This window comes from Channa argus, chromosome 19, assembly GCF_033026475.1.
Source record: "Channa argus isolate prfri chromosome 19, Channa argus male v1.0, whole genome shotgun sequence".
Lineage (NCBI taxonomy): Eukaryota > Metazoa > Chordata > Actinopteri > Anabantiformes > Channidae > Channa > Channa argus.
Window position 1 is genome coordinate 12668428 of NC_090215.1, and position 24149 is coordinate 12692576.

The window sequence follows — 24149 nt, forward strand, 5'->3', positions numbered from 1 at the left end:
TGAATGACAGAATGAGGCGCATGTCTGAGCAAAAAAATGCAAATTGAAGGTAAAAAGAGAGAAAGATGATTTCAGGTCAAAGCAAGGACAAGTTCCTGTCTTCATACCAAACAGTACTTCATGTGTATCACTACTTTGATTAATTTTTAGTTCTATCCTTATGTTAAGTGTTAATCACTAGATGTCCATTGAAATATAAAAGTTGTGTTTACTCTCACTATGAGCTTTTTTTTTAATTGTTATACAAATTAAACAAGTAAACTACAACATATTAATTAATGAGCTTTAGAGACGGGATAAGCCCAAAGGACAAAAAAAAAAAAAAGGAGACACTTATAGGTAATTCAACATTCAACCTCCCACTATTTCAAGATGGCTCATAGTTACCCTAGCTTCATATTAAATTTACAGATATGACAGTGGTTGCACTCTTCTCACCTCACTCTGTCAGTAATACAAGCCTCTTTTCCAAAATGTCAAACTATTCCTTTAAGACAGACAAATGTCCTTTTCATGTCATGTCGCACTCCACAACAAGTTCTTCTGTCCCCCCTGGCTTGTTTTATAACACAGCATGAAGGTTTTTTTGGTCTGTGAAATGGTGAGCACCCCCTCTCCCATGTCTGAATCTTTTCTCTACCCTTATATCGGTTCTATCCAGAAAGGTCAATGTTTCAGTCATACCTCAACCGTAGACACATGCAACCAGCACTCACTTCTATGAAACATTTGCATTTCAACACCAGTCTTTCCCACATACAGTAGCTGTAATAACATCAGCACCCGTTCAGAATCCTATAAATTGTATAGAATTAGCCAGTCTCTATCTGTTCCCCTGCCAGCCACAAGTCAGATTAAAGGAGAGGCTGAAAGATAGAAGTAGAGGGAGTGATGGCAGATGAGAGGTGACAGGATAACAGTCCCAGTGGATGGTTGAGTGAAGATGTGATGGGGGCTTGGTTACCTCATGACGTATAGCAGCAGGGGGGGAAGAGAAGATGGTGAGAGTGAAAGACCGATAGAAACTCAATTGTCAAGAAACAAAGTCGGGATTTTAGCTTTAAGTGTAATATTTCAACTATTTCTATACATCTTTCTGGCTTTTAGCCTCTGTGCACTTCTTCAGTACCCCTGTCAGTGCAGTCAGACTTTCAGTTGGTTTTCTTACTGTGTCAACAACAAGTGCACAGTCCTCACTTAAGCTGAGCCAGGGGAGTGTTTGTCACAGTAATTGAGGTTATAGGTGGCAGCGATGCAGTTTCGTAAATCACTCCTCATCGTCGTGACACTGTTGAACTCGTATCCATGAGTAGCATGGTGATGCCTTTATCTTTTCTTTGCCCCTTGTTTCCCTCTCTTCATTATTTGTCTTTTTTACTTCCTCTTTTCTTTCTTGCATCAACTTCTTCTTTTGTTTTTCAATTTATAAATTCTCCTCCTTTCTTTGAACTTTCACTTCTCTCTTTTACTCTTTGCTATTTGCTTTTTCTCCATTTATTCAAACTGCCACATTCCCAGGTTCTTTGCACACAGGTCGGACATCTCCACCTCCAGGCAGTGTCCCCGAGGAGCAGCAGCAGATCGCCCGCCAAGGCTCCTACACCAGCATCCACAGTGAAGGGGAGTTCATCCCTGAAACCCTGGACCGGAATGTAAGTGCACCAAAAAAAAAACTCTAACAAAACTCAGTATTATAAAGCTCAAAATAAACAAGCGAGATGTGGCTTAATGTGGCATTCCATGTAAATTTAAATTGTAATTATAACGTTATCTTCATACTGAACAGAAGCTTTCAGAACTACGCAGAGTAGGTGGCTATATGAGCCATAGCACATAAAATGTTTCCCATAGTTTATGGTTGTGAGACAAAGTTAAAACCAGAATCTCACAGCTCACAGGATAGTTGTTTTAGTTTCAGGGTGACTAAAGTGAACTGAATACATTTGTTTTTCCTGTCCAAATGTAAATGGAAGTTGTATATTAGCAACAGTTCTATAAAGTACTCATGCCCCTCAATTGCACTGCAGTTCTACACAATACTTTGCTCTGCTCTGTATTTTATTCCACATTATTATTGCTTGATCTGTGACCTGCAATTCCTCTCTGCTAATATATCTGTCAGATGATGGATCCGTTTGGGAGCACAGACAATTCACTGTCAAACAGCTGTCAATCTATAGATCAAGCACTGGACAGGTGAGTCATCGTGCAGTGTGTGTGATTAATGACCCTCATCTGCATTCATTTATATGAATATATGTTAACGTGTTGATAGATACAAATAGACACGATAAACACATTCCTATTGCAAACTTGTATTATGTTATGTTTTAGATATAGGGCTTAGTTTGCATTATCATTTGTGTTTATTACTGCTGCGATTATGTATGTTGCAAATACATGCACAGAAGCAACCAAAAGCTTGGAGTGAAGATTATAAACAGTGTTAAAGGCCAAGTAGAGCCCCCTGACCCTGCCCTGGCTGCCTATGTGCAAGAGCAGCCAGGTCACTTTGCTGTTGCCATAGCCACAAAACTCTTGTCTGAACGCCTGGATTCCTCCGTTATCATAGGCGAGAGGAAAAAAGACTTGAGTGGGAGATGTGAAAGAGTGAGCAAGGACATCCTAGATGAGAGGAAAAATAAAGTCAGAATATAAGCGGTAGGGACAGTGAGAGAGAAGTGGAAGTGCTGTAGAGTGAATAGATTAAATGAGAATTGAAGGGAAAAGAAAACTGAGTAAGAGTGAGGTTCAGACAGAGAGAGAGGGAGAGAGTAGGACGGAAGCAGCTCTACCTGCACACGGCTTATCTAGGCCCCAGGCTGCAGAACAATGGCAGGAAACGAGTACATGGAACTTTTCCCTGCAAGCGGGCATGCGTGCCCCTTATCCATGGTCTCGTGGCCCCGCGCCGCCCCGCGGTCAGCAGAGACGTCACTCTGTCGGGTCACTGGGGCACGGCTAGCCACAGACGGTCTGAGGAGCTGACAGGTTGAGGGTTGGATGCACATTGAGATTTAATTAGAAAATTACAGTTTCACTGTTGGTTTAGCAATTCAGCACCACACACTTCACACCACACTTTCTCATTGTTAAGGCAGTGAGTTTTACCGTCCAGATTATCATTTCTTATTCACCACGTTGTTGTTTTACATCCACCGTGGCTGAAAGCTCAGTAATTAAAAACACAAAAGAGGCATTCTGTGCTGTTTTACAGTCGATACTCCTGAAGTTTTAGGCCAGCAGTTGTAGCCCGACTTTATTTGAAGATAAGGTGGAATTACAGAGTGAAGAAGTAATTTTGAAATAAATTTCCGCTTGTGCTCTCTTGTCGTTTCAGCCCTCCTTTCTCACAGAACAACCGTGACAACAACTATCTAAACCTCAACTATGAATACATAGGTAAGAGAGGAAGAGAGAGAAATCTGCAGTTATTCTAAAAACTGCTTCTTTGCACTTGAGGTAGTCCTTAACTCACAACTGAAAGAAGAAGAGAAGTGCAAAACGTGTTCATAATTAAAACACCTTTTTTTTTTTTTTTTTTTTTTTTTTAGTTACTTTCACAGTAAAAAACATTTTATGTAGGCCCTGATTACTTAAAATGTGCCCTCTGCAGCTTTCAAATGAAGAGGTATATGATATTATTATTTATCTAGGAGTATAACCTTAAATGGAACAATAGGGTATGGTGAAGATATTTAATGTCTTAGCTGGGTTATGTCTTTTGAGGTGGTGAAGGGAATGTGTTAAAATCATAACTTCTCCAGACTTATCTTCTACTCACACTATTATGTTCATCTGCTTTTTTCTTTTGTGTCTCCCATCCCATACCCCGCTTTATCCTCCTCCAGTTCCTCAAATACATTTGTGTTTTCCTGTCTTTTCATGATCACTTCCCTGCTCTGTCCCCTCGCCTCTTGATGCCCCCCTACACGTCTATTCCTTGTCCCTTGTGTCCTGTCTGTCCGCTTTCCTTAAGAACATAGATCAAATAGAACAGGATGACTGATAGCGCCATACTAATCCTTCTGAACAGTTAAGCCACAGCAGCTCTCCCAATCTGGTCATTTAATTTTCTTGTGCACCAACCCCGAGCTGTAAATGAAGAGAGGAGTGCTGCACATTGTGTATAGAGGCTGGTATTTTATACAGCTGCAGCCGTAGCAATACTTGAAGGCAGATTTGGGGATGCACACACGTGCCTGTTCTCACATATACACACACTGCCCTGCCTGATGTAAAGCTGTGTGGCCCTTCCTGCTGAGGGCTACAGTATTTGTTTACCATTCCCTGTGAGTAGATTTTTCCTCTCCATCCAGCTCTGCCAAACACAAAAAATAACTATCGTCTCCATGGGATACGCCCACAAAAACAGCGCGAGGGGAAGCAGTCATCTGACAGAAAACAGCTGCTTTCAATTGCAATGGCTCCTCCACTCTTCATTTAGTGTGTGTGTGTGCACGTGCATGCTTGCGATCATGAGCGTGAGTGTGTCAGCCCTCGCCTGCGTCAGCATTGCTCCCCACCTGCTTTTAGTTACTGCTCCACTGAGTTCAGAGCTAAGGCTAAGCTAGCACACATGAGCTGCTTTCATTTTCTCTCTTGGCTGCAGTCAGGCGATACAACAGCTCTGTTCAGTGTGTAAAGATCTGTGTTCCCTTCTGCTGCTTTTAAACTCACTTAGAATTGACATCCTGAGATGAGCTGAAGCAATGTAGTGAATGTCAAATCAGTTAAATTGTGAACTTGTTGTCATTAGGCATCAATATGTTTGTATTTCTGACTAGTTACAAGCCAGCAAAGCTGTATCACTGAGATTAAACACAAGGCTCTTGTAAAGTGTTGTAAAACTAAATAGTATAGTCACTGTATTAATAGAGTTTATTTATAAAGTGAGTTTTTGATATTTTTATTACTAGGTAACGTGACAGTCCTGTCTCATTGCTCCCTCTTTAGGTCGTCATGGGAAAGGAGGGACTTTCCCTCGGCAGTTCCAGTTGCCCAATCGCAGCAAGGATTATGGAGACCGTAAGCAACTGGCTTTGCTACAGCACTACACACCTTACTGCACATATTAAAAAGAGTTGCTACTGTGGCTCAAAAGACTACACAGATCCTCTTATTTGGTCAGATCTTTTTCACTTCAGATGAATAACAAAGTATCTCCTTCCTTTCATTATCTTGTCCTCACAATCTACTACTTCATTCCACTTCCAGATTACTTGGATTTTTTTTTTTTTTTGCGCCCTGTGTAGATTTGGCTGGCTTGCTGCTCCAGGCAGCTGCGAGTGATTGCTTACTCAGAGGCTAACCTTGGCTAGCAATGATTTACATTTCCCTCTGGCAAACTCGAACTTTTATAAAAACACAGCACCGTGCTTCCTGTCTAAGAGGAAGTGGGATGGAGTGGCACTCTGCTCTGGCTGCCCCTGAGTCTTGGCTAAGAGCTCCCTTTATGCAGAACACCTGTAAAGTAACTGTATGAGAACAGTGTAAAAAGGATTTTCTGTGCAAACAAAAGTTGTGTGTTTGTGTTTGCAAAGTCATTATTAGGTGTCATTCTGTTGCGTTTGTGTTTAAGGTCGCAGGACACTTCCGCGGAGCTTCATGCCACAGGAGAACCTGTTTCAGCTGGTTCCTTCCAGTCGCACACGCAGTTATAATGGAGACAGTACGCCGCAGTACAGCGACCTGCGCTCACTGGGCCGCACCACTGACAAAAGCTGCCAACGCGGTACAGCCAAGTGTAAGTAGTTCCCCTAAAATGCTAAACCAATTGTAACAGAGGTACAGAAAAGCACAAAACAATCAACTTAAAAATCTTTAACACTGTTAATTAAACTCGCTGATGAACCAGAGATGAACGCAGAACATTCCTGCTTGGATTCCTCTGCTTTTCAAGAGTACAGCTGGTCATCAAAACTCAGTAGCCTGTACTTGAGTGCTATGATACTTGTAATGGACTGTATACGCACGGCCAAATGTCCACCAAAGTTATTGTTTGTAGCTGTATGTATTTTAAGTAAGACATGAACTCATGGAGACTTTGACAGCAAACGTCCTTACTCAAACAATGAAGTTTACTGCTGCTGATTTAAAGGTGCCAAGTGGAAAATACCAGTATCAAATGGTTGCTCATGAATAATGAATAATTCCTAGATTAAGTGAAGACTTAATTTTATTTAGACAAAGTTTCTGAGTGATTTCTTGTGTTTAGCTAACATTTTTAACTTGTGAGGCTTGTATTGTTTTTTTTTTGTAAATACTTGAAAGTATGTTTATACAGTATTTCCCAGAACTCAAGTATTGTATTTGTCCTAGAATTGACAAAATGTTAATGACAAAAATGACACCCACCCCTAATTGAAAGGCATCCATAGACATATAAATCATTAACATATTTTATGGTAAACTGGTGCACCAAAAACAAAAAAGATGCATAGCTGAGGGTGGTATTGTTGGTTAAATTAACTGCTTAAGCAGGGAGACATCAAACACATAGTAACGTCTAGAGTTTTAAATGTGTTACGCCATGGTTAGAGACAAAATGAGGATAATCTCTTCTGCAGTCAAACACGTTCCTATAGTAGTATGTAGTAAGAGGGAGCAGAAATAATGCACAGTAATACTAAAAGTCGCAGCAAGCAGAATTCCCCTCTTATCATCCAGATTGAGCCATGTCAGAGGCTCACTAATCACATCTGTCCTCGTTCAGTCTATGGTTGCTGCTGCCCAGAAACTGTCTTTGTCAAGCTCGGCTCAGCAATCTGCAGCTGACATGTCGTTCTCACCCACGCATGTCCAGACCATCTATCCCGGCCACAGAGAAGCCTGTTAATACAAAAATATAGTCTCAGAGTCTGGGCTTGTAAAGATGAGGGTTGTTGAGATGATCCCTTCTAGGTTTTGACAACTTTGTGTCTGCTGAGCATGGTTTGACTCAGAAATCGGGGTTTTTCCCCTCTGACAGGGTCTGCGGTGGGACTTCTTTAACAACCTTGTGGTGGGTTTGACGTCTGGACTCTTCGAGTTCCAGTGAATAATCTTGTGGTAGATTTTGATACATGCTTGAGTTCATGTTTGCTCAGTATCAGTATATCACAGTGGATCTGCATGCTTCTGGAGGCTCAGCAACTAATGAATTACTAGTGGGCTTTCATCATCTGGTGGTTTGTTTCTGCAGCCCCACGGGCGCCAGTCAACTGGCGACAAGGAAAGCTCCTGGGACGTGGGGCATTTGGGGAGGTCTACCTCTGCTATGATGCTGACACAGGACGTGAACTAGCCGCCAAGCAGGTGCCCTTTGATCCTGACTGTAAAGAAACCAGCAAGGTGAGAGAGAAAAGCTTGCATCTGTTTGGAAACTGTTTGGTCATTGACAGAATCTACTTGTAAGGCATAAGAATGTAATTTTATGATTTCAGATCAAACAGGATATGTGTAAACTACAAGGGTTTTCAGACACTGTTTTCTATTTCTTTCTATAGGAGGTGAATGCTCTGGAGTGTGAGATTCAACTGCTGAAGAATTTGCGTCATGAAAGGATTGTTCAGTACTATGGATCTCTTCGAGACCTTGAACAGAAAAAACTCACCATTTTTGTTGAGTTCATGCCAGGGGTGAGTACACAACAGGGTATGACACTTAAGTATATTTGTCTTTTAAAAATCAAATTGCAGTGACAAAGAGACAGTGGCTGAGTGAGTTACAATAATAACAGAATGTCTGTGAATGTCATATTTTGAGTTGTGTTGACTGTAGAGATAGTTACACAGACATTTCAAGACAATATCAAATCAAACCCGTACTGTTCACATCTGCTAAAAGAGCAATTTTGAAATGTCACCACTGTTAACAAACATGTCCTCAGTGGTTGATGTCAGCAGAAGAGCTCAGTTTATGAGATAATTTTCTCACTAAATGCCTTAACAAGCTGCTGTCGCCTGCAGACCCTGTCCCTGAGCTTGTTTTTAATACTTCCTGGGCTATTTTTTTTTGTCTGGAAGTGTTTTTGTTTTACTGGCATTGGAGCTGGCAGAGTGGTGATGTGACACAGTCAGGTTTGTGTGTGACTGCTTGACGTGGCTGCAAGCTGTGGCCCGAGGTATCTTGTTGGCAGCTGAAACTGAAGAGTGCGAGTCAAAAAGTGCGTTACAGGTGTTACTGGATCAGGTTTTTCCTCTTGCTGTTTCCTCACGAGAAATAAAAAACAAATGTACTACAGTGAATTTGTTATAGCTCATCCTGGTTTTTGCATTTAAAACCTGGCTTGGATGTTGTTTTAATGAAAATTAAAATAATTCAATTTGGGCTAAAACACCTACATTTTCTGTTTTATATCAGACACTGACTCATTTTTAACTCCACCATACACATTATTCCAAAGCTTCACATTTTTTCTATAACTGTAAACACCACAGCTGTGTGACAATAATAGCTATAATTGAAATAGCTGTAGCTAGCCCCACAACCAATTTAAAAATCATAAATGTATCATTTTTCTGATTTTCTCTCATTCTCATGCTGACATTGTTTTGCTCTCTTTGTGTCTGTTAATCCAGGGATCTATAAAGGACCAGCTTAAAGCATATGGGTCCCTGACCGAGAAGGTGACAAGGAGATACACCAGACAGATCCTCCAAGGAGTCTCCTACCTGCACAGTAACATGATTGTACACAGAGACATCAAAGGTAACTGAAACATATGGCTAAAGCAAAGGTCAGAGTAGGTTAATTGGATTGGTAAACAATGTACACCCACACTTGTGTACATTGTGTAAACAGCAAATGAGACTTCTTTATGGTTCATACTGCAACAGTTGTTGCTGAAAAAATATTGATTCATTCATTTAATTCTAGTTGACGTTTTCCCATTTAGATATTCGTCATCTACAGAATGAGCCTGGAAATAAATGTGCTATTTTGAACTCCCCTTTGAGATATATTAGGCTTCATGCTGGTTAAATCGTCCAGTCTAAAATTGTTCAACACCGGATGGAAAGGCTTTAGTTGGGCTGCCCACAGATTTGGGAGTCACTGCTTCGTTCAGTCATGGACAAGAAAAGGGAAATATACTGTCTGGTGGGTATAAAAGACAGTAGGCCTCACAGGACAGAGCTGGGCTCACTGAGAGAATATGTGGGTGGGTTTTTCCACTTATAAATGATGTTCGTGTGTAATATACTGTACGATGCTTGTTTATCTCACACAAGAGCTCTTTTGTATGCAATAAAATTGCCGTCAGCAGTTTTTGGTATAGAGCTTGGCATCATCGCCACAATGTAAAGTACACTATAAATGCTGTGTGAATGTAATGTTCCAAAGAGCCAAACAAAATTGTAAATATGTTGAACAACTAAGAACATCAAAACAGATGTACGGGCAGTAAAAGGTTGCAGGAGCGAGATGTAAAAAGTAAAAGTTAGTTTTTGTCTTTCAATAACTTCTCTTCACCACTTTGACCTTCTGTGAGTGTGGAGAGAGAGTGGCGAGTGGTGTACATTAGTCACTGATCAAACAATTGCGGCGCCTGAAGGAAATGGGATAGACACAGCTACATGTCGGAAAATTACTAACGAAGGAGGTTAAAGGGACAGCTCATTCAGTATTTAAGTACCACAAAGTAAGAAAAAAGTGGAAACAAGATAAATTTCAATGACAGTAGGGTTGAGTCAGTCACATATATTTATGTGAGGTTTCCTTAAAGGTACTTTGACATTTTAAATAAATTGATGTTTTTTACCCCGGACTTGTTAAGCCATAGAAAAATCTTCCATTTTCCTTTTAGGTTGTTCGGTCAGTTAAAGTGCTGGCATGGGCACTTTGTAACTGCTTTAACGGTCGATTACATTAACTGAGCCTCCAAACTGTTACCCTTAAAGGATATTGACAGCCCTCTGGAGCCTCTTGAATAACTCTGTGCTCATTTTCTTTCATTCCACCAGGTGCTAACATCCTGAGGGACTCCTCAGGCAATGTGAAGCTGGGAGACTTTGGAGCCAGCAAACGTATCCAGACCATCTGTATGTCTGGTACAGGAATCAAGTCTGTCACGGGCACCCCCTACTGGATGAGCCCAGAAGTTATCAATGGGGAGGGATATGGCAGGAAAGCTGATGTATGGTAAGGATAAGATAAGATGGAACTGTGATGACACCAAAAATGGGATATTGAATGTTATAAAAGTATCTCTATAGGTGGGTGGTAAAGCCTCAGCTTTAACAGTTCAGCTGTAACAATTGCAGATTTATGTATGAGAGAATTCCCTTTCAACATTTACAGGCGGAGGTGACTAAATAAACATGAATGCCTGTAAAATATCATGTACTCCAATGCAATAAGATTAAACACTACAAATGTGCAGTATATTATGTTACATATCTTTGAGATGAATGTGGAAGCCGTGTGCAATCCTATATGGGCTTATAAAATAATGCTGATACTGTTAAAAGACATAAGAATGTGATCATAGATTAGACTGTCTTTCTGGCCTTTTGTCAGCTCTGCTGTGTTGTTTTTCTTCAGGAGTGTTGCCTGCACTGTTGTGGAGATGCTGACCCAGAAACCCCCTTGGGCTGAGTACGAGGCCATGGCAGCCATCTTTAAGATTGCCACGCAGCCTACGAAGCCCATGCTTCCAGAGAGCGTGTCTGACACATGTAGAGACTTCCTGCGCCAGGTATTTGTGGAGGAGAAGTGGCGACCCACTGCAGATGTTCTCCTAAGCCACCCATTTGTCCAGGGCAGTTTCTGAGGCCTGCGGACCCCCCTTCCCACCCCTGCCCTGCGAGGCCTCTACGGCCCAGGCGCCTCCCCTCCTCTCTGGCCCGCCCCGTCCCCAGGGCCCCCTCCGTCACCAGGGTTTAGGGTTCACCACTACTCCAACGTCCTGCCCTGACATCTATCACCAGTGTCTGCCTTGTCAGGGCCATTGCATTTCTCACCAACTAGCTCAACCAGGATTATTCTCTGAGAGGCCAGGTTGATTGCTGTCAGACCTCCAGAATCCCCCAAGGACTCGTAGGAAGGTTCCTGAGGAAAGGACTGACAAGTAAGCACTTAGCAGTTTCACTGGATACAGACTGCTGTCCTAACCAGAGCAGGAAAAGTGACCCACGATAGAAAGAGACGTGACATCTCCAGCTTTCTGGGTTTTTACACACATCTACTGCCACAGAAGTGTCCAGGCACTATATCATCGTGACTGACTGACGACACTGATTACACATGATAGTACTGTAAGCTACTCATCAGCCTAAATTAGCTGTGAGTGATAGCAAGATGGTTAAATATTTTTATATAACAGTCATCTTAGTGGATGTGTGTGAAAAAATGTAAATCTATTTTCATCAACGCCTTACAAAAAGGATTTGTAAGAAAGAATGTGTTTTTTAACATCTCAAAGGGTTCACGTTACCCTATTTTCATAGCACTCACAAGCCCATTTAGAAGGATTGTCAGCATTGCACTTTTATATCACGCAGTGAAACATGCAGGATAATCAACTGAGGAGATATTTTTCTATTTGATGCATTTTTATATGATTTCATAAAGAAAATTGTGTAGTTCTGTGGTGAAGACAAAAGAACCAAACCTTTGCATTAGTGTGCAATGTCTATTAAGCAATACCAACACTACTGTTAGTCTGTGACATTCATTCCAGCTTCCTATAAAGTGAGCCTTGTTCCATACAGATGTGGCCAAAGAAAAGTAGCAGAGTCAGAAGCTTTGGTAAATATTAGGTTACATTTTTACGTTTTCTATGTTATGGCAGCTTTGTGCACAATAGACTGCACAGACCAAATCAAATGCATTGTTGTGACATTGCGTTGCTGTAATTACACCATAAAATTAGAATGAAGGAAGCATCTCATTTACAATTTTTGTTGTAACTACAATATGAATCCAGTCAACCCATGCCTTTACGTTGCTTACACTTACACTTAATGACCATTTGTTGGCACATCTTGCTCAATGTCAGGTGAGATAAAGTATAATACACACCACCAAAAAGTGTCAAGTTGGAAAGACACAGCAAAATAATGTATTCTTTAAAGAAGAGAGAAAACTTTAACTTGGGGGACCGATGTTGGATGTGTTGCGGGTAGCTGTAAATCAGTGGCACTTAAAGAATGATCAAATGTTTCTTGACCCTTGTCAGTGCCTTATCTGAATTTGCTTGTAAACACAAACGTTCACTGCCAAAGCGAAGCAGCTGTTCAGTAGAAAGCACACACAAGACTTGCTGATGTTCTTTTTTTTTTAAATAAATAAAAAAGATTATACTGTAAATACATATTGTTCTGCTCTTTTGTATGAAATTTCTTTTACATTATATACAAATCTATTTGATGAAATAGCTATGTTATACAGTAGAGTGTACTGTGATTTAGACAGGACAATGAATGACTGACTCTTTAGAGCATGTAAGCAGTATGGAAGGGCTGGCTGGCTTTCGATAGGGACAGTTAGTTTTGTCTTAATGACAAAGCCTTGGAATATGAACTGTATCAACTCATCTTTTGTACATTTAACTTAATAAAATAAAACCTCTAAGACTATATCCTGTGTGAGTTTATTCTGATTTTGTGTTCAAAATTCCCTCATGTCCCTCAATAGTTGGCTTGTATCTATTGTGCAGGATCTTTCATCCTAAATTCCTATAAACCTACAATGAACTCTATATTCATGTATTTGCACATCATCTGTTAAATTAATTATATTATGAATATAACATTCATTTGATTTAATTAGAACTAATATTTATTGTAAAATTATTGATACAGGCTTAAATGAATCCTAATGACTTTGTTGTCACAAAAACACTGCAACAACTTTGATATGTTTCAACCAAAATACTTTACAGCAACTTGTTCAATCTCGTGTGGTCACGTTACGCAAATTTTATATTTTTTACATTCTTTAAAATTAACACTCACGAATGTGTTTTGGTCATTGGCAAAAAAGTTTACATATTCATAAATTGTGTATTTTCCATTAAAGGATAAAGTGTAAATACTTTTGTAATGTCTACACATCTTTAAATTAAAAACTTTTGTTATACAAATGATTATAGTTACAAGTTTTAATTTAGAAAAAAAAACTGCATGCACAATAAAACAATGCAAAAAATAAAAGAAGGCTAAAAATGTCATTCAATGTGAAAAAATAACACATATATATTATAATACGTTATAGAAAATAAGCAGTAAGTATTCAAAAACCAGCTTAGAAAACCTGGTGTTTTGTAACGATCGTGCCTGAAAACGTGACAGACTCGGAGAACACGGAGGAGCGGGGAGGGCAGCAGCTGCTGACGGAGGCATAGCGCACAGCATCAAGTTCTCCGAGACGAATCCGGGTTTCGGTGTCACAAACAAACACTGCAGAAAGATCGAAGACGAGAATATGTCCACCTGTCGTACGATCATCTATTTACTGAGAAACGACTTGCGTGTCCACGACAATGAGGTAAAAGTATCGGTTGCGACTCTCTAAAAAGTTCACGTTTTGAAGTTAAACGCAATTTAATTCTAGCTCCGATGTGTCTGTGCGTAACGTGTTGACTTTGCTTTGTTATTTTGTTTAAATCCACATTTAAATCATGTTGAGTAGTGTTTCTCATTGTCGCGGATCATTGTTTGGTGGCGAGCAACAACGTCGACACTTCCGGCACAAGTCTGTTAGAATAAAAGCCTCTGCTTCGTAAACAGCGCACATTTTGGGGAAAAGCCTGTTCTGCCGTTGAATTTCACAGTATAACCTCGTGCTTTACTGTGTTCGATACTAACAAAAGCAAACAAGCAAAACAAAACAAAAACAAAAACAAAAACGACAAACACCTTCAATTACCTACGTTTTCATAACGTGTCGACATCCGGTTACGTTTACAAACGTCACAAATTAAACTCTTTCATTCGGTTTACTTGAAACATCAACTTAAATGGAAATCTGTCTGTTTGAAACCTTAATTGCAGCCATATCTGTAGTTCAGGAACTAGTGTGAAATGTACGATTTTGTGTTTTTCTGCTCCCTTAAGCAGGTTCCTTTTACTCAGAAATTTACTACAACCCTGCCACTGTTATCTTTACATGCAGCTCTTTCACTGGGCTCAAAGAAATGCAGAGTACATTGTCCCACTGTACTGCTTCGACCCAAGACATTATGAGGGAACAACCAACTACAACCTACCAAAGACTGGACCTTTCCGGCTGCACTTCTTACTGGAAAGTATCAGGGATCTCAGAAACACACTGATCAACAAGGGCAGGTAACTAAACTGTCATTCACTGACCGATTGTCCTGTATATGACCTCAACCTACGTATCTCGTGCTCCTTTGTTGCTGCAGACAATCTTCACAGTTGTTTTAGTACTGGAGAACCGTAATCTGTTCTAAAAGGTTATGATCGTATGTACCATCATGCACTTGGCGGAGGTATTGTCTTCAGTTTTCTAGGATTTAATGGTTAGAAATGGAACAGGAGCAGGACACACCTGGAATATGGGGGGTTGTGTTTACATTGACACTGCTGCTCCCATCATTTTTTTCCGGTCAGCATGTTGGAAGTAGCTATGCCTCTACCCAGGATGCAGCTTGCCTAGCACTGCGTGAACTGGGACTTACATGTGTGCATGTATGTTTATTTTTGTTCACGTCTGTGTGACAGCAACCTCGTGGTGAGGCGGGGTAAGCCAGAGCATGTTGTTGCCGAACTGATCCAACAACTGGAATCTGTCAGCACTGTGGCTTTCCACAAAGAGGTAACCGGTCTTACTTTTATTAGGGTTAATAATACCAACCTTAGTACACTGGTGATTTTGACACAAATTTCCTTTGTCCAATGTTCAAGGTGACTTCAGAAGAGCTGAGTGTGGAGAAAAAGTTGAAGGATGTTTGTGACCAGATGAAAGTCAAAGTTCACACGTGCTGGGGGTCGACACTATACCATATAGATGATCTTCCATTTCACCACATATCTGGGTGAGAGATGCAATAGCGTGCTGCAGACAAAGCATCTAATTTCTGCTGAAGGGACAGGAAGCTGGGTTATTAGACAAGTGTTAAGTGCTATAAATATCCTGTCACTTTCCTTCCCTGGTTCATTAGGCTGCCTGACGTGTACACTCAGTTTAGGAAGGCGGTGGAGACCCAGAGTAGGGTGAGGCCTGTGCTCCCAACCCCTGAGCAGCTGAAGCCCCTTCCCCCAGGGCTGGAGGAAGGAGCAATTCCTACTGCTGGGGACCTGCAGCAGACAGGTGAACGAAGATGTCCGATTTTGTTAAAAACAAATGGCGTAATTTGTACAGTATCTCTTGCACTTTTACAGTATTGTGCAATTGCAGAAATTATCAATGTATGTCTGTATCTGAATTGAATTGACTTTTGGGTAAATGTCTTTACATGCTGCAGGCAATAAGGAAGAACAAAATGCTTATTTTATGAGTGACTCAATTTAATAACTCCACACTGATGCTATTTTTCAAATTCAACAGGCAAACCGCTGAGCACAGATTTCCTCACTAGGTGCTAGTGAGTGAGCAGACTTGCTCTATGTCAGTGTATATGATTAAGCTTTTATGATTCTGTAAATCTTAAGGCACAACGGGGAGTGTTTAGTGTTTAATGTGCATCAAGCCGATGCTGAAATGCTTCTCCTCTATTATTCGTGCAGAGCCTGTAACTGATCCTCGCTCGGCCTTCCCCTGTAGTGGTGGTGAAAGTCAGGCACTGGCCAGACTCAAACACTATTTCTGGGACACTGTGAGTACAATGTCCATTACAGATGGATACTATTTGCTATTTTACAATTGGCAGAAACTCCTGTAATGTCTTATAGTCTACTATATAATAAATATATATAGTATAGTACATATATATACATATAGTAATAAATATATGTTATGTCTTCATAGAATGCAGTTGCAAGCTACAAGGAGACTCGTAATGGATTGATTGGTGTTGACTATTCTACTAAATTTGCACCTTGGTGAATTACTCTATTATTTCTTCTACAGATAAATAGATTGCATTTTTTTCCTGTTCTGTGTTAGTACTTCCTATAAATATATCTCTGATTGTCTCTAATGGTGTTGCCCTGGCCATCTGCAGGCTGGCATTGGGTTGCATTTCACCTCGGTATATTTACCATCAGATCAGGCAGTATGAGAGGGAACGGACAGCCAATCAGAGCACATACTGGTTTGTATGCAGTCAGAAAAACTGAGATATTGTTTTGTCACAAATAACACAAAGTTGTCCTCACTTTGACATCTTTACAACTTTCTTACAGGGTAATATTTGAACTTTTGTGGAGGGATTACTTCAGGTTTGTGGGTGTCAAGTATGGAAATAGAATCTTTCAGGTCAAAGGTAAACTGGGCTTTTTTAGTTGTTTTTTTTTTTTTTGAATAAATGATAAAATGACTGCTCATATTCTGGTCATTTTACTTCAGGACTTCAAGAAAAATCTATACCATGGAAAAAGGACATGAAGCTTTTCAGTGCATGGCAAGGTGTGTACCAGTTTTTTCTTCATTGTTCACAAAAAAAAAAGTAATACAAAAATTCCATCCGCGGCTTTACGAGGTCTTTTTAAATTGTATGAACAGCATGTGTTTAAGAAGCTGAATATTTAAAATCTATTTTCTTAAAACAGAGGGACGAACAGGAGTGCCCTTCGTGGATGCCAACATGAGAGAGTTGCTGATGACAGGTTTCATGTCCAACAGAGGGCGACAGAATGTTGCTAGTTTCCTCACAAAGGATCTGGGACTGGACTGGAGGATGGGCGCTGAATGGTTTGAATACCTTTTGGTAGGTAGCTCAGATGAGGTTTAAAATCAGTTTGGGGGTCTTGCAGAGTGAAGTGGCATTTTTATGAAATACTTAATGATTACATTGTTGTTATGTTACAGAATTATGAACTTCAGTCCTTTTATTTTGATGCAAAGATTAATTATCTTAATCTTCCCTTCAAAGATTGACTATGATGTCTGCAGTAACTATGGTAACTGGCTATACTCTGCTGGTGTAGGAAATGACCCAAGAGAGAATAGGAAGTTCAACATGATCAAGCAAGGTCTTGACTATGATAATAATGTAAGTTTGAGATGAAGCATGAGTTGCTGGTTTCACTTCCGTCTGACATTTTTCTTGAGCATTCCACTGGTTGCATTACAACACATAATGTCTGAATGACAGGTTGTTTCTGAAAGTACAGCATTGTAGTGATGACCCAAGAAATGTGAATAGTGCTGCAATATTGAAATATTGACTCACCTTTTTAGAAATTATTGCTTTGTTACTCATTTGTCTGCTTCAGGGTGACTATGTTCGGCAGTGGGTTCCAGAATTGCAGAACATCAGAAGTGCTGATGTGCACACACCCTGGACACTCAGCACTGCTGCTCTGTCCCATGCTCAAGTGTCCCTCGGTGAGAACTACCCTGTCCCCATTGTCATAGCGCCTGAATGGAGCAGACATGTTAACAAAACGGTAGGTTTTTGAGAAAAGGGAAGTGAATAGCTTGGTTTTGTGCTGCTACTGTAAAAGCTTTTTTTAGCCTCTATGGTAGCAAACAGCAGTGGTGCAATGTCAGTGAATACATTTTAAGTGCTGTTCTTTTTGAGATACTTATATTATTTCTATTACACGTTCCTTATACTGTAGTATAATACAGAGATATGTTGCACTTTTTACTTAACTACATTTAAATTGCAAATATATCTCTTACTTTTAAATTAAACCCAAAGCAACATATGACAGGGCTATAAAAAAAGTTTTAAGTATTAAACCAGTGGTTCTCAATGTTTTTGACATTTTTACACAGTGTCTGTCTAGGGCCCCCAGCCACATTTTAGATTTGTTGTGACACTTCACCTGCAATTTTGTAAAATCATTTATTTAAACAACTGTTATAGGTCAAGATTTATTTATCTTTGTCCTTTGGGCTCATCCTGTAAGTCTAGGGTCGCCACAGCCGATCATTAATCAGCATGTTGATTTGGAACAGTTTCTACGCCGGATGCACTTTCTGATGCAGCCGCCTCTAATTTCTACTGGGCTTGGGACCGGCACTGTGCAGCTGGATAATAGGGATGGGCTGTTGGTGGTTCAGTGTCTTGTCCAGGGACACTTCAAATTGTGGTCAGGAAGAGCAGGGCACAAACCTCCGACCCTGTGGTTGGTGGACGGCCCAGAAAATATTTAATATAAAGATTAGAGAAAACCCTAAAAATGTTTACACAAATCTGTGTAGTGAACCTGTTTTCATTGTTTCTAACAAATTAATAATCTCTATCTAAATCCTTTGAACCTGGCTCAAACTGCTAAAACTAACAGTATATTCAGCTGTTAACAATTAGATTTAATCCATCCATAACAGCAAAATCTCTCATGAACACTCCTTTTTTATTTTTGATGCTCTGGGAGAATTTAGCTGATTATACCTTTGTAGTTATTCAGGATTTTGAATGCAGTGACTTTTAATTAGTAAAGGCAAACCTTTCTTTTCCTTTTTTAGAGTGGCACAGGGCCTTCACCTAGGGGAAAGAAAGGTCCGTCTCACACTCCCAAACAGCATCGGGACAGAGGCATTGATTTCTACTTTTCCAGAAGCAAAAACCTGTGATGTGGCTCAAAGCATACACTAAATACATGAAACATGCTCAGAGAATGAGAGCTCCAGGGATGTAAATTTGCAATGTTTTTGTTCTGTGTTGCATACTGAAAACATATGGGTGGGCCTTTGATGAAATTCATGTTTCCACTTTCATGTTCTACTTGAAAACCTGTACTAGACTGTTATACATTTGTGCCATTGGCTGGGCTTCATAAAGTGCCTTTCATAGATTCTTTACTGTACCATTCCTGTTAAACTGCAGCAATGTTTAAAGCCAAACTGTGGTTTTATCTTGACGCAGTTTATAATCTGTCCTCTTTATTTTTGTGAAGATGGTTTTCTCATGTCTTTTGGTACACATTTATTGTAACTTTGTGTAGTTTTTTAAGGGTTTAGCTATTTGTGGGAGTTACAAAATAAAATTGTCTTATGAGAAACTTGTGATGTGAATTTATTATGCAATTAATTTGAACTTTTTTAGCATTAGAGTAAATCTTTAAATCCTAATTTAAGCTTTGTATTAGAGGCAGGAGGTATGGCAGAGTTTTCTGGATCTGTTATAAATGCAGATGAGAAACAGGAACAGAAACTTCCTCTCGTTTTTTTGGCCAACACTTTCCTGTAGCACCCGTTATTGTGACATTAATAAGTAAAAACAAATGTTTCAGTTCTGGTCACTTTAGTGACAGCAAATTATGAATTGCATTTAATTAGTGCCATCATTGGCCAATGATTTCCAGTTGTGAAAAAGCATCACCAAATCCCTATAATAACAAATTTTAGACTAATTACTACAAATGTTTCTTTGTAATATGTTTCACCTTTGAAACTTTATTTCCAGCACAATTGTAAAGTGATAAATGAATAACGTCACCCCAGCGTGTCCTTGCTAACTAAGTAAATGGTTGGTTTCATAATGAAATTAAATGAATGTTGCATGATTTTTCAAATAAACTAATTAGTTAGGTTTTTGAGGCTGTTCTCTTTGAATATGTGCATGAATTAAAACTAGCAAGGCTTGAACATTTTAGATTTCTGCAGAAATGTTACTTCTCCGGCAAGTGTGCAGCTAATCTGAATTAGAATTCAACATTGAGTGAAAATTACTGTTTTTGTTTTTTGTACCAGTAACTTGCGTATTAAAGCCCAGAAAAACATCGTTTCTTTAAGTACTTGTACTTAAAATTTGTAGTTTCATTTGAGTACTTCGTAGGTGGATGCACTTGTAGTTTCAGCCCTACACTGGGTTTACACCACTCCACCAGTTGCCTGTGACGCAGCCAGACTGAAATGTCACTTACGTCACTTCCTCATTGTGTTGTCAGGTTGTCTGTGGACGACAACAGCCAAATTAGTTCTTCTAACCCCGACCTGCTCTTACTATGTTAACTGTTTTGTATTTTAACGGAAGTTCGTAGTCTCACAGAGGTCTCCGGAAACTTTCAAACATGGCTTGTTCTGATTCCAAAGTTGACTTGTGGACGATTCCCCTCGTTGCACTGAACATGACTGTGAGGAAGAAGTTGGGACTTTATCTCAACCCCCGAAACACAGTAGCCGCGGACTGGATGGCCGTTGCAGAGGCCATGGAGTTCACTTACCTCGAAATTAAGAACTATGAACATTTTGAAAACCCCACCAGAAAGGTTCTGGAGAACTGGCAGGCTCGGTCGTCAGACGCGACAGTGGGAAAGTTGCTGTCAATCCTGACGAAGTTGGAGAGAAATGATATTGTGGAGGATCTTCGCTCTTTGATTGGTGAGTCAAAGCTGGGTTTGTTTGATTTGATTTTACTGGACCGTGTACAGAATATTTACTCCCACGTAATAATGTTTACCAGCTCAGGTCTAAAGCTTAAAATATTTTCACGGCACACGCTGTCCCCGTATCAGGAAACGATCCATTGCCTGAAATAGCAATATATTACAAACCATTACAGACATTGTTTTTACACACACAATCAAGAAGACTTAAGAAGCACTAACTTAAATATAGTACTTGTCAATGTTTTAATAATCTTGAAATTCATGCATTTCTTCACATTTCATGTCAGTGTATCCACTGTTTAACATCTGCTACAACTACTTGTACTGTATGTCATTGTCTACCTGTTCACTACCTGTTCACTTCTTTTGTACTAGATGAGGATGTCAGAAAGTATTCAGACAATTTGAAGAAGAAGTCCGAGCCCCCAGTTCAGGTTCCTGAGGTTGACAGCTGTTTCCCCCGCTCCCATGAGCGGTATGCCATCACTCGAGAGGATGACCCCGAAGGTCGGTGTTTAACTTTGTTTTAGACTCTTATCTCATTCTCTTTTTAGAATCATGTGTGAATAAAGGAAAGGGTCGGTGTTTCAGCACGCAATGGTTTGTTTCTACTGTATGTACTGTAGCAGTGCAACTTCTTTCAATCTCAACTACATCCCCTTCAGAAACGTTTACTGTACATAAATCAGCACGATTTACTAATCATTGCTTCTCCATATGTCGCCTGACATTTGTCATAGCCACATTAGTGCTGCTTTTTTTCGTTACAAAATATTTACAAATCCAAAACGCATTCAGTCATTCTGCTCAGGACCAGACGAGTCATTCTGGTCAGGATGACCAGGATGACAGGACGTGTTGTAATTAAATACAATTTTGAAATACTTACACGATAGCTATTTAGTTTGTAAATACTGTACCTTTTGCTGCTACTACTACTACTACTACTACTAATAGTGAGAAAACATCTATGTATTACTTCATTATATTTATCTAACATCTGTAGCTAATACCAATTAGCCTAAAACATAATAATGTGTTCAAGACTAATGTTCCTGAAAGTATTGGAAGACCAGCCTGACTAGAAACTAGACTGAATAGATTAGATTGGACGATACTGACTATCATGTTTACATACTGTGTCTGTAATAAAATGTTAATACTGCAGCGTAGACAACTGAAATCTCATCTCATCATGTATTCACACACTTCAAGTAATCTTGAAGCTCTAACCACATATAACTGCAAACCTGGTTTCGGTAAAGTGCCACTGTTTTACTTCTGAGGAAACCTTTTTTTTTTACACCAAATTTTTGCCTGCATGTTATTTTTTCTGTGCAACCAAGTTTTAAAGTCTTAATCTAAACTAAATTAGCAACATAAAGCCACTCCATAAATTGATTGGTGGGGGTGAGTAAGGTTACTCAAGCAAATTACATAGAGTTAATAGAAAAATGGGACATGGCTCCATAGTCTGTGCGCTAAATAGTGTGTTTAGTAGCATTACATGCACATGTTGTGTTGTGGTGTAAGATATTATGTAATACTGATAAAATGCCATTACTGACTTTATTTAAACTGAATTGAATTCAGGTGCTCCTGAGCTGTTTGATGCCTTCATTTGCTACTGCCAGAGTGACTTTGAATTTGTCCATGAGATGATCCGGGAGCTGGAACAGACAGACTATAGGCTGAAGCTGTGTGTGTTCGACAGAGACGTCCTCCCGGGTTCCTGTGTGTGGACCATCACTAGTGAACTCATTGAGAAGAGGTGAGTTTCAGCACATGTCAACCATGTCCAGGTCTATTCACTTAATTTGGCTTTTGGGTCAACATGGTTTCATAGTATTGTTTGCATGCTGCACAACTTTTTGCTTGTAATTGTGATGCAGCAAAAACTCCTGTGTGCACAGAAATCAAGAATGTATTTAACACAAGATATGTATCAGGCCTGGTGCTCATTGACAGTCAACAAAATATATTCTACTATCTGTGGGTCTGTTAATAATCTGTTTGAATATACTGTAAATAGAAATGGAAAGTGCATAGATCCGAAAGACATGAATTGTTCAGTCATTGCAGAATTCTGATCCAACTTTGCTGAAAATCCCTGTTTCAGGTTCTTATGTTTTACAATCTGCATGTGACCTTTTGTGTAGGTGTAAGCGGATGGTGGTGGTGATTTCTGATGAATATCTTGAGAGTGATGAATGTGACTTTCAGACCAAGTTTGCTCTCAGCCTCTGTCCTGGTAGGTTGCATCTGTGTTATGCTAAACACATCTATCTTTTTTTCTGACATACAATATACACACCTAACCTTTCCTTTTAACCATTACAGGAGCTCGAAGTAAACGACTTATCCCTGTGGTGTACAAATCAATGACAAAGCCATTCCCGAGCATTTTACGATTCCTCACCAAATGTGACTACACTCGGCCTTGCACGCAGCACTGGTTCTGGGTACGGCTGGCCAAAGCTCTCTCACTGCCATAATCATAGACCAGAGAGCTTTGTGTATTTTGTTTTATTCCATCAAATACATTGTTGGGCAGTGGCCAACATTACAGGTTCAGTTGGCTGTTGCTTGTGATCCACATCCTGCTGGCTTCTGAGCACACCTGCGATTTACTGTGTATATACTATAGTGCTAGCATTTGCGCTTCCTTTGGTGACCGCACAGTTATTGCTGTATATTATCAAGTTGCAGAAGTTCTCATTGCACATAGCCATGTTAATTAATATTCAAGAATATCATAAGTTATGGCTTTCACTATTCTGTATTTATATATTGGTGAGGAGGATCTGTTTTATTTAGTGCAGCAAACAAGAAATGCTAAGTAAAAGCATGAGCTGGCCACTTCCTCTTTTGAGTCAACTTGATAATATTGAAGATGAAAAGATATTGTTTTGTACTTCCACACACTCAGAACATGAGTTTTAATGACTGCTGACACCTGTCTTTCCTACTTTGTATCACCACTGTCATTTCGTTTTGTTTTGTACTTTTGATATTGTCATTTTTGGAAAATGTGAATGCATTTAATTCTTAATATATGGTCTCAATATGATTTCTTAATAAAATCAAATGAACTTTTTAAGGCCAGATTTTATTAATTTATAAACACTAACTGTAAATCAACATGTGGACAAATGATCCGCTGTGTCCACGTTGAACTCACAGGATGAGCTGAAAGAACAAAAAAAAAAACAACATTTTAGAAGCGGCCACACAAATACATCAACCTGATATTTAATATTAAAGTGCATGCATTAAAAAGTAAAAATTTCTGTCATTTCCTCAAGTTTAAATACCTGATCTGTTTACAACGTAAATGTAAAAGACTAGTCCAGGTGCCTCAGTAGTGTTTTTACACAACTAGGTGAGTCACCACCAGCATGTTTGATGATTGTGCAAATTCTGTGTTGTTTAAGTTGCATCATCAGAGGTGTCACTAACTGCGCTGCAGAAAAGCTCAGGCGAGCTACGTTTTGCAATCCAGGCCTTAGTACCAGCGTACGTGATACGGTCCAATCACAGGACTGAGAGTTTTCACACACTCTTTGGGTCATTTTATGCTCTAAACAAAGTCCTGTCAGGTTTCGCTTCCCAGCAAGATAAATTTCTACACGCGTTCTTTCAATCAAGTTGGTCTAGTAGGGGAAGGTATGAGAGTCCGATGTGTTATTCAGAATAAAATAATTGAGTTTTGTTGGTTATTTCCGAAGAAAGTGTGCCTGCAAGACCAAATCCGGGGCG

At 39.7% G+C, this 24149-nt stretch overlaps 3 protein-coding genes across 7 annotated transcripts in view; all 3 read left to right on the plus strand.

Annotated features, from left to right (window-relative positions):
• map3k22 (mitogen-activated protein kinase kinase kinase 22) overlaps positions 1 to 12560 on the plus strand; it is a 33888-nt gene extending 21328 nt beyond the window's left edge. For 3 of the 4 annotated variants that reach the window (XM_067486087.1, XM_067486086.1, XM_067486090.1), the window contains 10 exons: positions 1519 to 1652; positions 2123 to 2196; positions 3341 to 3402; positions 4957 to 5028; positions 5582 to 5746; positions 7184 to 7332; positions 7488 to 7619; positions 8562 to 8691; positions 9945 to 10122; positions 10525 to 12560. In XM_067486087.1, coding sequence (XP_067342188.1) covers positions 1519 to 1652; positions 2123 to 2196; positions 3341 to 3402; positions 4957 to 5028; positions 5582 to 5746; positions 7184 to 7332; positions 7488 to 7619; positions 8562 to 8691; positions 9945 to 10122; positions 10525 to 10753 — 1325 coding nt within the window. In that variant the 3' untranslated portion in view covers positions 10754 to 12560. The remainder of the gene's footprint in view (positions 1 to 1518; positions 1653 to 2122; positions 2197 to 3340; positions 3403 to 4956; positions 5029 to 5581; positions 5747 to 7183; positions 7333 to 7487; positions 7620 to 8561; positions 8692 to 9944; positions 10123 to 10524) is intronic. The other variant, XM_067486089.1, reaches the window with a different exon arrangement.
• A 704-nt stretch (positions 12561 to 13264) lies between these two features.
• Positions 13265 to 19061, plus strand: cry-dash (cryptochrome DASH). 2 transcript variants are annotated; one of them, XM_067486091.1, is made up of 14 exons: positions 13267 to 13470; positions 14098 to 14270; positions 14670 to 14763; positions 14853 to 14983; positions 15110 to 15258; positions 15675 to 15763; positions 15916 to 15989; positions 16112 to 16201; positions 16293 to 16372; positions 16456 to 16515; positions 16659 to 16816; positions 16982 to 17101; positions 17325 to 17498; positions 18526 to 19061. In XM_067486091.1, the coding sequence occupies exons 1-14, from the start codon at positions 13408 to 13410 to the stop codon at positions 18631 to 18633; spliced, it is 1563 nt and encodes a 520-aa protein (XP_067342192.1). In that variant the 5' UTR covers positions 13267 to 13407; the 3' UTR covers positions 18634 to 19061. The 2 variants fall into 2 exon arrangements, with proteins under 2 accessions (XP_067342193.1, XP_067342192.1); XM_067486092.1 differs by lacking the exon at positions 18526 to 19061 and having other exon boundaries at positions 13265 to 13470; positions 17037 to 17101; positions 17325 to 17465.
• Positions 19062 to 19928: 867 nt separating this feature from the next.
• On the plus strand, positions 19929 to 23678 carry myd88 (MYD88 innate immune signal transduction adaptor). Its single transcript, XM_067486095.1, has 5 exons — positions 19929 to 20382; positions 20766 to 20897; positions 21984 to 22161; positions 22550 to 22641; positions 22731 to 23678. The coding sequence occupies exons 1-5, from the start codon at positions 20073 to 20075 to the stop codon at positions 22883 to 22885; spliced, it is 867 nt and encodes a 288-aa protein (XP_067342196.1). The 5' UTR covers positions 19929 to 20072; the 3' UTR covers positions 22886 to 23678.
• Positions 23679 to 24149: the final 471 nt, after the last annotated feature.